General features: G+C 41.7%; 1 protein-coding gene across 6 annotated transcripts in view; it reads right to left on the minus strand.

Annotated features, from left to right (window-relative positions):
- Positions 1 to 15,830, minus strand: part of IFT122 (intraflagellar transport 122) — a 75,836-nt gene that overhangs the window by 57,175 nt on the left and 2,831 nt on the right. For all 6 annotated transcript variants that reach the window (XM_045551499.1, XM_045551496.1, XM_045551498.1 and 3 more), the window contains exons 2-5: positions 11,040 to 11,106; positions 9,608 to 9,692; positions 3,855 to 3,933; positions 1,417 to 1,493 (exon numbers count right to left, since the gene is read on the minus strand). In XM_045551499.1, the coding sequence (XP_045407455.1) occupies positions 1,417 to 1,493; positions 3,855 to 3,933; positions 9,608 to 9,692; positions 11,040 to 11,106 (308 nt within the window). The remainder of the gene's footprint in view (positions 1 to 1,416; positions 1,494 to 3,854; positions 3,934 to 9,607; positions 9,693 to 11,039; positions 11,107 to 15,830) is intronic.

Consider the following 15,830-nt stretch of genomic DNA (forward strand, 5'->3'; position numbering starts at 1 on the left):
AAATAAGCAAATTCTACTCTCTGCTGAGCCATGAAGCATGATCAAGAAGGTAGCTCTAGTGCACAAATATATTCATACAGCCAAGTGCAACATCAGGCAAGTTATATTTCCCCTGGTCCAGAATGCCTCCCCTAGACATTTCAACCTGTGCACATGTTATCTGTGCTCCATGGAGCCTGCCTAGAGCCTCCAGCTGGAGGAAACCCCTCCCTCTTGGGCCTCCTTCAGCAATGCAATCGCCTAGACTTGGTCCAAGCCCTAATTCCACCATTTTCTGGTTATGTGACCTCCAGTGAGTCACTGAACTGCCCCAAACCCCAGTTCTTTCTCATCCCTAGGGTGGGAAAGAGAATAATACCTGATCTCAGGGGTTGTCACAGAGCACAAATAGGAATTCATTTTTAACCCATAGCACAGTGCCTAGCATATTGCAAGCATTCAACAAATATTATTATTACTTAATATAATATTATATTTTTACAAATCCTACCTCCTCCCAAGACCACAAGCTCCTTGAGAGCAGGGGTTCTATTTTGTCTTTTTAATCCTCTAATGTAAGCACACAGACTAGTACTTCTGATGAAGAAAATGCTAAATTTTTAAAATAAATGACAGTCCTTTCTCCATTTATTCATATAATATTCTTTCAATTACATTCTCTATTTTGAACCTCAGAACTATATCAATGAGATAGACAAGGTAGGTAGCAGGTTCCTTTTAGATAAAGAAGCTGAAATACTGAGAGGGACTAGGTCTCGGACTCCTGGTCTAACAGCAATTCCATTGTACCCACTATCTCTTAGCAAGGAAGACAGAACTGATGGAGCTGAAAATCAGAACCAACCTTTAATGCAGACAACCTACAAGCCTCTGCCCATTTCACTCCCTCCCTCCTCCAACAGACATCTTACTAACACCTCCTCTGTGCCAGCACCATGCCAGTGCCATGAATGGGGCCAGGATGAACTCCTCAAGGTGTTCAGCCCCTCAGGGAGAACAGTAATGACGACTTTTGTGCAAGAAGTAGTTGAAACAGTGAAGAATTTTACATATACATGGATGTGGATCAACACAAAGTTGGGGACAACTGAACTGTCCCTGCAAGGTTGAGTCAGGGAAGACTTCCCAGAGGCAGCAACACAAAGTTATACCTGTTGCCCTTCCATACTTCTTACCATTTCCTTCTCTGGGGTCTTTCTTGTTGTCTCTGATGTCTTATCAGAGTCAAGGTCATTATTCACTGTCTTGGTTTCTACACACTTTAAAGAATAACTGTCAGCCTGCCCTCAGCCTTTGAATATAGATTAGTAGTATTAACTCTCTCAAGACAAAATCACCGCAGTCTGGACAGATTTCAGCATTTTTAGCCTACATTTTCAGTTATTCCAGGACAGGACATCAAGAATCAGAACCTACCAAAGTCACTGGAGGAACAAGATGCCAGTTGGTGGGTAACAGGATTGTAGGAGACACACTGTATAGAATCTTTGTGCCTGGGAAGTAAACAACTGTAGATTATTATGCAGCAAACCACAAATGTCTGAGTGGCTACAACTGAAGATTTTAAGGATGAGCCCAGAGCCTCTTACTATACACCACACGCTCTTCAGCAAGTGACCAACGAAAAGCACAGGGACTAATTTTCCTTCTCGTGGATTGCCCCTCACCTACCATTTTCATTACCACCCATCATCTGGCCCAGCGTTAACACCACCTCCTCCGGGACTGTCATGCTTACACCTCCAGTTTGTGAGCTGAGGAGGTGATGATGTAAAGCACCTAGCCTAGTGCCAGGCACAGAGCAAGTGCTGTTACTCTTACTGTTTTGAGGATACAGGATGGAGGTGCAATGAGGACATTACAGGCCATGATCGGAAATGTGGCAAATGCTTAGACAACAATAAAAACTGAGCAAGTCATGGTGTCTCAGCCCCAGTTTTATCCCTTCTGGGTAACACTTTACTCACAACCTCACTCATTCATTCAGTTGTTGATTCATTCAAAAATTGTTTGTTGATTTGCATACCCATGTTCATAGCAGCACTATTCGCAATAGCCAAGAGGTGGAAGCATCCCAAGTGCTCATCAACAGATGAATGGATAAACAAAATGTGGTCTATACATACAATGGAATGTTATTCAGCCTTAAAAAGGAAAGGAATTCTGACATGTGCTACAACATGGATGAACCTTGAGAACATTACAGTAGTGAAATGACCCGGTCACAAGAAGACAAATAGTGTATGACTCTACTTATATGAGGTACCTAGAACGGTCAAATTCATATAGACAGAAAATAAAATGGTGGCTGCCAGGGGCTGGTCAGGAGAGAGGAAAGGGGAGTTAGTGTTTAAAAGGTATAGAGTTTTAACTTTACAAAATAAAAAGAGTTTTGGCGACTGGTTGCACAATATAAACATACTTAACATGATTGAACTGTAAATTTTACAAATGGTTAAGATGATAAATTGTACGTTATGTGTATTTTACCACAATTTAAAAGAAAAGAAGCTGGGCATGGTGGATTATGCCTGTAATCCTAGCACTCTGGGAGGCCAAGGCAGGAGGCTCGCTAGATGTCAGGAGTTCGAGACCAGCCTGAGCAAAAGTGAAACCTTGTCTCTACGAAAAATAGAAAAATCAGCCAGGCATGGTGACACACACCTATCGTCCCAGCTACTCTGGAGGCTGAGGCAGGAGACTCGCTTGAACCCAAGAGTTTGAGGTTACAGTGAGCTATGATAACACCACTGCACTCTAGCCAGGGTGACAGAGCAAGACCCTGTTTCAAAAAGGGAAAAAGAAAACGCAAAGAAAAGAAAAAAAATTGTTCATTGAGTACCTATTATGGACCAGGCATTGCACTAGGTACCAGGGACATAAGAGTAAGCAAAAAACAAATACAGTGTCCACCCTCATGGTGTTTACAGTCTGGTAGGCAATGCTGATCAATCACCAGAATAAATGCAAAACTAGAAATGTACGAAATGCCACAAAGGAGACTCACCTGAGTCTAGAGGGACAGGAAAGGCTTTGCAGAAAAAGCAATGTCTAAGTCTGAGATCTTCAGGGTAAGTAGGGGCTAACTAGTGGAGGAACAAGGTAAGAACATGAGCAGGGCCCCTACAGTGAGAGAAGGCCTGGAGCACACTGACCCCAAGTTTCTGGCTTTTGACATTGGGTGGATGTAAGGCCATTCCCTGAGACAGGGACATTGGAAGAGGACAGGTTGGAAGTGGGTGGTATCTGTGATGTCAGATTAACTGAGATGAGCTATACAAAAACACCTAGCCCAGTGCTGTATTGGCTAGCCTGGTAAGTGCCCAAGAAATAGTCATTCACTTATTCACTACCCAACTTTGCTAGACACCACCCCCACCCCCAATAACATAATTTCAAGTTCAATTTCAAAGAAAAAAGTTTTTCCTTACATCTTTTCTTATTCTTTCTTTCTTTCTTCCCCCGCACCCCACCCCCCCGAGATAAGGTCTCACTCTGTTGCCCAGGCTAGTGGCATCAGAGTGCAATGGCATCATCATAACTCACTGCAGCCTCAAACTCCCAGACCCAAGTAATCCTCCTGGCTCAGCCTCCTGAGTAGCTGGAATTACAAGTGTGTGCCACCACTCACAGCTAATTGTTAAATATTTTGTAGAAATGGGGTCTCACTATGTTACTCAAACTGGTCTGAAACTCCTGGCCTCAAGTGATCCTCCTGCCTCGGCCTCCGAGTGCTGGGATTACAGGAATGAGCCACTATGCCTGGCCCCCTAACATCTTTTCTAAGGGGCTTTTGCTACAATTACTCAGTAAGAGTCAAACTCACAATACTATACACCTAAATGGTTACTTACGTGTACTTCAGAATGCCTTCCAGTTTTGATGTCCAGATAATAACACTTTTGTCAGCTGATCCAGAAGCAAAGTGCTGACCTAAAAGTGTTTTTAAAAAGAAAATTCTCTCATTTATTTTAAAAAGCATTTCCCAGAAAGAATTTCTTAGAAAACTAGTTCTTCAAGGTATCTAATAAGTGTCAGCTTCCTCTCTACTACTTCTTATCAGTCCTGGGAGGCAGTACTCTGGAATCAAGATGTTTGGGTTCCAAACCTGCTCTGTCTGGCACTGAGTAAACAAAGATGTATTGAGGGCCTACTACATGCAGGAATCATGTTCCATGCTAAGGATCAAGTAATGATTAAAACCCATATGATCCCTACTTTTATGAAGTTTAGTCTAGTGGAGAAAATAGGTGTTAAATTAAATTAATCCAATGCAAATACAATGTGGTAAGAAAAGACATGGATCCTATGAAAGAGGATTTTTATTTAAATTTTTATTTTATTTGACAAATTTTTTTATTTAAATTTTTATTTTATTTGACAAATAATAATTATATGTATTTATGAGGCACAATGTGATGTTTGGTATACATACACATTGTAGAATGATTATATTAAGCTAATTAACATATCTAGCACCTCAGATACTTATTTTTTTATAGTGAGAACATTTAAAATCTATTCTTTCAGCATCTTTGAAATATACACTATTATTAACTATGATCATTATGCTGTGCAATAGATCTCAAAAACCTACTGCTCCTGTCTGACTGAAACTTTGTACCCTTTGCTCAATATCTCCTAGGGGACCTAATTAGATGAGGGAAAGCTTCTCTGATGATGAGGTTCTTCCATGGATACCTAAATGATGGGCAGAGCTTAGGCAGGTGCAAAGGGAGGAAGGAGTAAGACCCATTCACGTGGACAGAACAGATATGCAAAGGCCCTGAAGCAGGAAAATCCCAGCATGTTTGAGGGGCCAAGAAGCAGCCAGTATGGAAAAGAGATGGGTGGCAGAAGGATCTCTAGGGCCTTCAGGGTCACAGTAGAGATCTTGCTCTCTATCACAGAGTAATGGGAAGCCAAAGAAAGGCTTTAAACAGGAGAATGACAGATCAGATTTCCATTTTCACACTACGTAGCCTTTATGAAAGAATGGGCTGGAGAGAGGTAACACATACCAAATATTTGCTTATTAATTATATTGTTACAGGTTTATAAGCATTAGAAAGAGGATCAGGGTATCACGCCAGCAAACAGCAGGAAGCTTTCACCTACACTGGTGAGAGATGAGGATTAAGAGGTAAGCACGGGCCGGATTTTGTACCTTGTTAAGGATTTTTAGACTTTATTCTTAGGGCCAGTCACTGCTCTCTGAGCCTCAAATGTTTTCATCTGAAACACAGAGCCATGATAATACCTTCCTCAGAGGCTCTTTGTGAGAGTCAACTAAGGTAATATCTGTAAAATACTTTTCACAATGGCTGAAACATTAGGTAGTAGTGTGAGCCATCATTGCTACAAATATTAAACAAACGTAAGCTGCTCTTACTTATTATTTCTGTCACTCCTCTCATACTGGCAGACAGCAGGTGATGAAAAGTATGGGCTCTGGACTCAGAGTCTCCGGGTCAGAATTCCTAGTGATGTCACTGACCAGCAGCACGACCTGGAACATGCTACTACTGAGTATCTCTATGCTTTCATTTCCTCATTTAAACAATGGAAACAATAATAGTACTTACCTCATAGTTGATGTGAAAAGTAAATGAGAGTATGTGTGTATATGTGTGTGCGTGTGTGCACGCACGCGCACGCGTGTGTGTGTGTGTGTGTGTGTATGTATACACACACACACACACACAGCTGACCCTCGAACAACCCAACTCTGAACTGCGCAGGTTCAGATTTTCTTCTGCCTCTGCCACCCCTGAGACAGCAAGACCAACCCCTCCTCTTCCTCCTCCCTTCAGCCCATTCAACATGAAGACAATGAGGGTGAAGACCTTTATAAAGATCCACTTCCACTTAATGAATAGTAAATGTATTTTCTCCTCCTTATGGTTTTCTTAACAACATTTTCTTTTCTCTAGCTTACTTTATTGAAAGAATACAGTATACAATACATATAACATACACAATATGCATTAGTCAATTGTTTATGTTATCAATAAGGCTTCTGTTCAACAGTTGGCTATTAGTAGTTAAGTTCTGGGTGAGTCAAAAGTTATAGACAGATATTCAACTGCGAGGGGGGTCAGAACCCCTAGCCCCCATGTTGTTCAATAGTCAACTGTATATATTGTTTAGAACTGTGCCTGGAATAAAATCAATGCCTTAAAAAATTAGCTATTATTATATAGTAATTGTTCATATTATTTTATATTATTTTTCTTGAGTAAAAAAACTATGTCTTACCCACTTTTGTATCATGGTTGCTTATTAAATACTTACTGAACTTAAGGAAGAAATCAGAAATAAGCAGACTTAAAGAACAAAACCATAATTCAATGTATCTCAGTTTTCAGGTCTAAGGGGAAAAGACCAGTTTAGATGAATTATAAGACTTCTTAATCATCACATAGGTGTCATGAAGAGAGCATGGTATACTAGAAAGAACGGGGGCTCTGCAGTCACAGGACCTGGGTCAGGCCCAGCTTGGCCACTGTCACCTGTGATTACCCCAAGCCTGTTTTCTCATCTTTCAGAAGAGATAAGAGTCCCCCCACTACCTGCTTCAGAGGATTCTTGGGAAGATCAAATGAGATGCGCATGTCCGGGCTCTGCGAAATGCTGTGCAGATGCCACTGCTGGCGGGTCACACTCTGACTTCCTTCAGTGCCCTACTGGTGTCACAGGTCACAGAGCCCCTCTATGCTTATGAACTCCAGAGGCCCGGCAGCCCTTATGTACCTACTGGGCCCTGTAGTAGGTCCTGGACTGGCCCAGCCCAAGTTCCTCAAAGGCCACTATGATAAAACAGAAACAGTTCAGCTTTTCAGGCTCCTTCCTCACAGGTCTCCCCACCACATTGCTGTGAACTTGAACGCAAACGCACACATAAAATGTGACTACCATGGCATAATACATCTGACAGGGAAGCAAGACATTAGGTTATCTTTGGGCCAACTGCTACATGACCTTAGCAAGTCAATTGATTTCTCTAGGTCTTCATGTACGTCTCAAGTGAAGAGATTGGGCTAAATCAGACTAAAACTACATGCATGAAATTTTACATCTACACAAACTATGTGCATTTTTCTAGAGAGGGGTCTGTAGCTTTCATCTGATTCTCAAAGAGGTCTGTCATCCAAAAGAAGTTAAAAACCTGAGGCCTGAATAACCTCCAAGATTCCTTCAGGCACTATAACATTCAGACTCTGTGACTTCTCAGCAGTGGCCACAGAATGTTATCTCTAATCCTATAACCACCTGACACGTGAGAAAACCGAGACTCAGAGAGACTCAATAATCAGCTCAAAGTCACAGAACTTGTGGTATTGGGCTACAGTTGGAACTCAGACTGTCTCACTTCAAAACCCATGTTCTTCCCACTAATTCCACACTGTGGAATAGCATGGATTCATTTTTAACTCTCAATTTCATGCACTCATTCTCTGACTACCACCTCCCCTCCTTCCCAACCCACCTGGTGCCCCAACTGCAATAATCCTTCAACCTCATCAGAACCTACTACTTCTCCATTGTGGTTTTCTCTCCCCTCATTACTCAGCCAATGTTTCAAGGTCAATGTATGTAATAACTCCTTTGTGTATACCCTCTGCTCCTTCCACTTTACCTTCAGACTGCTCGCAAAAGCACCTCTGGATAAATCCACCTCTTCCACCCCTTTATCTATGTAGCTCTCAAAGTGGCTAGAGAAAAATACATAATCATACCAACTGATCTCACTTTCGATTCATGATTACAACCTTTAAGTGGGTCCTTCATGTCACCAGTGGTCTCACTATACCTCCTGGGTCTACTCATTCTCCCACTGTCCTAGGCAGTGATTTTACACTTTTTCCTTTCTCCTCAACTCATGAATACCTCCTTCCCCATCCTCACTCTCAGGTGATGTTGCTTCCTACTTCACTGAAAAAAATGGAATTTCCATTAGACTCCTGAAACCACACTGCCCACATGCTGGCCTCTGCAGCTCCTACCATGCCCCTACCTAAAGCAAATCCCCCACCTATGCCCTAGATCCCATCTCCTCTTGCCCGCTCAACAACTTTGATCCAGCAATTCTTTCCCCTCTCTCCTACATCATCAACTTTTCTCAGCTACAACATGTCCAAAACTGAACTGCTCATCTTCCACTATAAGCTTTCTCTCCCACGGCCCTTCCCACCTCAGTGAGGGGGCAACTCTGTCCTTTCAGTCACGCAGGTCAAAAACCCTGGAGTCATCCTTGTCTCCTCCTTCTTCACACCTCATATCCAGTCTGTCCAGCAATCCTATTGGCTCTACCTCTCAATATAACCAGAATCTGACCATTTCTCACCACTTCCTCTGCCCCTATTAAGTCTGAGCTACCATCACCCCTTGCCTGGATGACGCTTCCTTACTCATCTCCCTGCCCTAACTCTCACCTCTTGCAGGCTGTTTCCAACACAGAAGTTAAAGGGATCTTTCTATTTTTATTTTTTGTTTGTTTATTTGTTTGTATTTTGAGACAGAGTCTCACTCTGTCGCCCAGGCTGGAGTGCAGTGGTGCGATCATAGCTCATTGTAGCCTTGAACTCCTGGGCTCAAGGGAACCTCCCACCTCAGCCTCCCAAAAAGCTAGAACTACAGGCACACACCACCACATCTGGCTATTTTCTTTTTTTTTTATTTTTTGTAGACATGGGGGTTTCATCATGTCGCCCAGGCTGGTCTCGAACCCTGGCCTCAAGCAACCCCCTACTTTAGCCTCCCAAAGTGCTGGGATTACAGGCATGAGCCACCATGCTGTCCAAGAAGGAAAAGATCCTTTTAATTTATAAATCAAATCAGATCCCACCTCTGCTGAGAACCTTTCAGTGGTTCCCTATTTTCACTGAGAACCACAGCCAAAGTCCTTATGATGGCCCACATGATCTGGCTACCCACGTCTGTTCCCTCTTATCCCTCACACCCTACAACGCCTCCTGATTCTCTCGGCCCTGGCTCCTAGTAGGCACTCTCCCACCTGAGGGCCTCTGCAATGGCTCTTCCCTCTGCAAGGAGCTCTCTTCCCCCAGATGCCCACTGCCAGAATCTCACTGCCTCCTGACTTCAGGTCTTTGTTCACCTGTCCCACCTCAATGACCCACCCTCACTACCCTACTCAATACCGCACCCAACCCCTTGTCCCTCCCCAGCACTCTCAAGCCCCATTATTCTGCTCTACTTTTTCTTCTTCTATAACACTTGTCACCTTCCAGCATAATGCTTAATTTACCTATTTACTATGTTACTGTATCTTTCCTCACATACTCTTCCTCTCTCACTCCTCCCCCTGCCCCACCATATAGAACATAGTAGCCCCATAAGGGGAGGGACCTTTGTCTGTTCTTTCTCTGATGTATCTCAAGCACCTTGAACAGTACCTGGCACACAGATGGCCCTTAGTAAATACCTGTTGAACTGAATGGTTGAATTGAAGTCTAAACAACTTCACTATTTTCTGAACCTGCAAGGTGTATTTTGGCTTACTACAAATAATTAAAGAATGGCTAAAGAGAAAAATGAACAGTTATGAGGCCATCGCAAACACTGGAAACCCAGAACTGCCTCTTACCATCCTTCGCATATGCTACACAGTACACAGTGTCTTTGTGTCCCTTGAGGGGCAGAAGTAAGGTGCCATCAGATGTGTCATAAACCTGGCAAAAAACAGACAAAAGCACAGATTATCCACGTGATACCTATTAGTCAGGATTCCTGCAGCGTTGTTACTGCTCTTTTTGTTTTTATAACAAAACATTTGTCAATATTCTAAATTTATATCAAATAAAAACAGCACTGCAAAACCAGAGAGAACATGACTTTAAGTTGAGTAACCAAGAAGTGGAGGTCCCTATTCTATACACTACATGAACAGGAACAGACCATTAATCCTCCAGAATCAAAGGTTTGATTACTTACTCCATGGAAATTCTCTACAAACTTCACTCATTCTCATATGAATTTGGATATATGACCATTCTAGGCAGGCCCTCCTAAATAAAACTAGAACATACAAAAAGCCAGCTACAACATGATTAAATTTTAGTGCTAGCCCAGCCCCTGATATCAACATCATAGAGATATGTTTCATATATGCTACCAAGAGTTTAAAAGTCACAGACCTGAACTCTGGGTGCAAGTAGGAGGGAGTGTTATAAAACATCTGTAATGTGGATTTAGGATATGTGATAGCTGTTTAACATCCATCAGTATGTGGAGATTTAAAAAACACACCATCTGAGAAATCAAGGAGAAACTTTCCAAAACGGATGGAGTGTTGGAGAAGATAACCTATGAAGAAATACTAAAAGGATCTGGATTGTTTACCCTGGAGAGAAGCAGTCTGTGGAACAATTTAACCATGGTTTTAAGATTATGCAGTTACCATACAGAGAATGGAGATCACTCAGTCTGCATATCTAGAGACAACAGAGAACAGGAAGTGGATTTACGCAGCAGGAAGGAGAGATCATACAAAGGTTTTTAGGTCAAACAAAGAGTTCTCTGAAAATTACTTTTATACACTGGGATAGGTTCCAGAGGGACCTTATGTTCTTTGAAAATATGAAAAATAGGACAGTATCCATATGGAATTGTTTAGGTAGGCCAATGCCTAAAAGTTGGGGTCAGGCTGACTGGCTTTTCATGAAGGGAGTGCCTTCAGTCCTGCTGCTTGAATTTTTCTAGGGACAAAATGTGAACTGACACTAGCCCAGTTTTAAAGGCATTTTGATTAATTGTTTTTAATTCTTTCATAGGTGTCTCAAAGTAAAAAGGGAAAGATTAATGACTCCAAAGGAGGTACTGTTCACAGGTTCCTATCTGATAGACAGTTTACTTACCTGTTTTAAATAGCCCTTTTCCTTCCCTATTAAAAAGTAATGACTAGTTTTCCGCCCTTGCCTTTTTTATCTCAAAAAAAAAAAGGAGTCAAATTTCAGAGAGTTTACAAGAGGGAGGTGGAAAAAAAAGCACTTAAAAAGGAAACTCAGAAAAAATCCTACCAGTAATCTGTTTCCTGCAGCCAAAATCAGTTGAGTTCCATCGGGCTTAAATGCAAGGTCGTATATACTAAACAGGAGACAAGACAAAAAGACAATTAGAAACCGAAGTGATGAAGTCTGCTAATGGCCAGGAAAGCAAATTTCCATTGTGAAACACCAAGTATGTATTGAGGAGAAAAATAATGGCTAAGAATTGCATTTGCAAATTCCATTCAACTACCACACCCTGGCAGCCCATTCAATCAAGATCCACTGGTCAATTAGCTCTTGGTCCCAATTTCCTCTTGTCCAGAAGCCAGAGGCCAGAAATGATTCAAAGGGTCAACAGTTGAGGGCACTAACTCTTCTAATAATACCATAAAGTCTAGACAACCTGAGAGAATGTGTGAGGGCTAGTAAATCCACACAGATACTTATTGAGTGCCTCTTAGGTGCCAGGTACCAATAACTATGAGTAGATCATAGTCCCTCCCTGCCCTCAAGGAAATCACCGTCCAGTGGGAAGGTATGAATCGGAAACATTCACAAAGAACTACCATAAGTCATCAATTCTAAGGCATACATTTTTTCACATTTTATCATCTCTAAGGTTGGGATGCATCTTATAATCCATGATGTATCTGTTTAACTGGTAGCATTTTTGGCTTTCTTACTGATAATGCAAAATAATGGTATTTTATAATCAATGACCTCCCAGATTGGGTGAAATATAGAATATTGTGACAAAGGCTTTAAGAGATACACTAAAACATTTATTACAGTCCTCAAAGGAGGACTGTTTTTAATGTCAGGATGAGGCAGAAAAGGAAGGATGAGAGAGCCTGAGTGCAGCCATTTTGGCCAACACCAGACCCTACTAACCCTGAACAAGAAGGAAGTCGCCAGCAAGTCAGTCACCCAGGACCACCCAAGATGGACAAATTACTAAATTTACATACAGTTTGCCTTATAAACTATTTGTTTGTGCTTACATTTCTTTTCTTTTCTTTTCTTTTTTTTTTGAGACACAGTCTTACTCCGTCACCCGGTGGTATCAGTCTAGCTCACAGCAACCTCAAACTCCTGGACTCAAGCAATCCTTCACCTCCGCCTCTCAGAATGCTAGGATTACAGGTGTGAGCGACCATGCCCGGCCTGTGCTTACACATGTTTCTATGACAGCAGTTTATGACTAACCTTTATGGTCTGACCTCAGAACAATGCTGATCACATATGGGATTTCTGGACACATAAAAACGTTACCATTGCTCCATAAGGTGTCCCTCTCCTGCTCAGGAAAAGACCCCTACTCTGTCTGTGGAGTAGGATCTGTTGTCTGTCTCTCTCTCGATAAACTTTCCTGTAACTAATTGGCTCGATATTGAATTCTTTCCAGTGTGAAGCCAAGAACCCATTTGGCAAGTTCAGGGGACTTTCTTCCCTTCATTGGCACACTCCCTGCATCATTTTGATTTGAGGAAAGGATCAGAAAAAGCTTCAGGAAGAAAACAATATTTTAAAAAGGTAGGACTTTTGAGACATGTAAGAGGAGACTGGGTAGGTAGGTACCGCATTTCAGGCAGAGAAAACAGAACAAGCAAAGACACAAAGGTGGGGAATAGCAAGTAATCCAAATAATCTAATTTGACTAAAACATTTGGCTATGTGTAGGGAGAGACAATGCTAGAAAAACAGGTTGGAGACATATTACAAAGATTCCTGAATGCCCCAGGCTGAGGATATCATTGGTTCAGATGATTCTGGTAAGAAGGTGTCAAGATAGCACTGTCAAAGCAGCCTGCTGAAAAAGTTTAGCATGGATAAACTCACCTGGTACTTGTCAGTAATCTAAAAATACACGCTCAGTGACAGTACTTGGAGCCCTTACCCCAGCACTGTGCTGAGCTCTTCAAATGCACTATTTTATTTCATCCTCACAGTAATTCTGTGAGGTAGAAATTATTACTCTAGTTTATAGATAAGGACACCAGGGCTCAGATTTCCGTCAAATACCTCACCCAACATCACCCAACAGGCAAGTGAAAGGGCCAGGATTTCAACTCAGGTCTGACTCTAGAACCTGTGCTCTTAACCACTATGCTATGATGCCTTCTACTCCCCATCTGTTAGCCTTAATACTTGAATAAAAATAACAGTAGCTAACATTTATTGAACACATTAATTCTGTGTGTGCCAGGTACAGTTTAAATGCTTTATATGTATTATTCAACCTCAAAACAACCCTATTTTACAGATGAGAAAATTAAGGCACAAAGAAGTTAAATAACTTGCCTGAAATAAAACTGCTACTGAGTGGAGGTGGAGCCAGGATTCAAACCCAGGCAGTCTGGCTCCAAAGACCATGATCCAACCATTATGCTCTGTGGCCTTCATTATCATTATTAGCATATGTCACAGTAGACAAAATAACTAGCAACAGTTTTCATCCCTTATCGACAGCAATGAAAAAAAGAGTATTATCTACCTACTCAAGGAAGGCATTACATGAAGAATTCAGAAGTTTTTTGCATAGGCTCTATTGACCTCAGAAGCTTCCTTTAATAAAAACTCTTCACAATTATTCAACAGTTAAGCATTGTTAAAGAGCGTAAACTTACATTACCTAATTTGATCCTTCAGACAACATAATGCAGGAGAAAGGACAGGCACTACTGTACCATTTTTAACAATGAGGAAACTAAAGAAGAAACAGGCAAGTTGTTTGTCCCCGTCACATAGCTGGCTGATGAAGAAACTGGAACAAGGTGATTGTTACATCCTTTCTAGCTTGGGCATCCTTCTGGACAAAAGCAAACTCAGGCCCTGAGTTCTTCAGCTGCCTCACCATTGTGTGGTAACAGACTTGGGCCTTCCTTATTTCTTATGCTTTCTTTCTCTGAGCCTGGGGGCAATTTCCTTGGCACATTTCACATTCTGAGAAGCAGGGTGGTAGAGTGAAAAGTAGAGGGTAACTGGAGCCAGAAAGCTGACCTCCTATCTGACCTTTCGTTCTTACCTACAAAACAAGCACAGAGAGGTGCCCTCTCACCTCACAGGGTACACAAGCCAGTCTTACACAAAGCACCTACCCCTGTGGATGGCTATGATGGTGTATTAGATATGGGAGGGGGTCTGTACCTCTCATCTATAGTCATCCTTGGTTATGTGGCTTCCTGTCCGCCTTGTACACAGATGAGCTCATCAAAGTGGTTCCTGTGTGGCTTCTTCTTCATAAGGGTCATTTGGGGTTGAATTATCAGAAAATCATTTCTGAGTGTCCTATCTGGGCCAAGCCTGAACTACTAATAGCGTCCTCTCAGATGTTAAAATTCATTTTATGTGAATTTCTTGAAATTTATCAGACATATAGCACATATGTCTGATTTGCCCCAATCTAAACTCTTACTGTACTTAGAATCAGTAGAGTTCAGCAGGGTATGGTGGCTCATGACTTGGTGGCATTTTTCGAGGCCAAGGTGGGAGGGTTGCTTGAGGCCAGGAGTTCAAGGCAATGTATTGAGACCTCAGGCCTTGTCTCTATAAAAAAGCAGAAAAATTAGTTGGGCATAGTGGCGCATGCCTGTAGTTCCAGCTACTCGGGAGGCTAAGACAGGAAGATCACTTAAGCCCAGGAGTTTGAGGTTGCAATGAGTTATGATGACACCACTGTACTCTAGCCTGGGCAACAGAGTGAGACCATGTCTCAAAAAAAAAAAAAAAAAAAATCTGTACAGTTCAGTTTAACTCTGAATTAAAATATATAATCTTTTATATTTTACATTGTTTTAGATACTATCTCGTCCCTTTAATTATAGTCATATGCAATTCAAGGGCAATGACCATGTTTTATACATTTGTGGACACACAGTGCACAGCACTGTCCTAGGCATATAATAAATATAATTGATAAACTGACAAGATTTTATCTTGAATCCTCAGACTTTAATTACATTATGAGATCACAGATACTCAGAATTGGAAAGGACGCTAGACCTCATTTTGCAGCCCAACTCCCCCCACCAGGGCAAGAATTCCCTACAGATACCCATCTAGCCTCTGCTTGAATACTCCAGGGCTGGGGAGCTCACTCATCTGAAGGCAGTCCGTTCTACTGTAGGATGATTTTCTCTCTCCATCTGCTCCCTTTTATCAAAAAGATAAATTGTCAAAAAAATTCCATTGCAGAGAGATAGAAGGTGAGTCCTGCAAATTGCCCTCTGCCTATCCTGCACCCACCCCACTGTAAACTGAAGTCCCAAAGTGTCTCTCCAAAGCCTGCACAATCTGACCCAGCCCACTTACTTGCTTTGTAATCTTACACAAATTACGTCATCTCATTAAATCTTAATTTCTTCATTTGTAAATGAGATAAAAATTCCAACCTCACAGGTGTTTTGGAGATTAAACAGATAATGTGTGCAAACACATCTGTCCTCAGTACTCAGTAAATACTGGCTGGTATGAATGGAGAGTTATAGCAGATGCTAGCCTGATTGGAATAAGATGTGCTGGCCTAATACAGCGTCATAGTTGAGATGAACCTGGAGCAGTGCATTTAAGGGAGAAAATGAGGGAGTTCACAGAATAAGAGAGCATTTGGGAAGGATCTTTGAGTAGGAAAACTGAATTTTTGGCTGAGCTGAAAAGTATAAATTTGAATGTTTCAAGCCTGGAGGAAGAGGATGAGGATGACAATCTGGCAAAATGGACAATTTGACATGGAAGGTAACTGGGAATCACTCTAGGTTTAAGAGTAGAGTAACAGGATGACAAACAGCAGGTCTTGAAAAAGAGTTCCTACTGCTAAACAAA

Source organism: Lemur catta, chromosome 5, assembly GCF_020740605.2.
Source record: "Lemur catta isolate mLemCat1 chromosome 5, mLemCat1.pri, whole genome shotgun sequence".
In the NCBI taxonomy this organism is placed as follows: Eukaryota; Metazoa; Chordata; class Mammalia; order Primates; family Lemuridae; genus Lemur; species Lemur catta.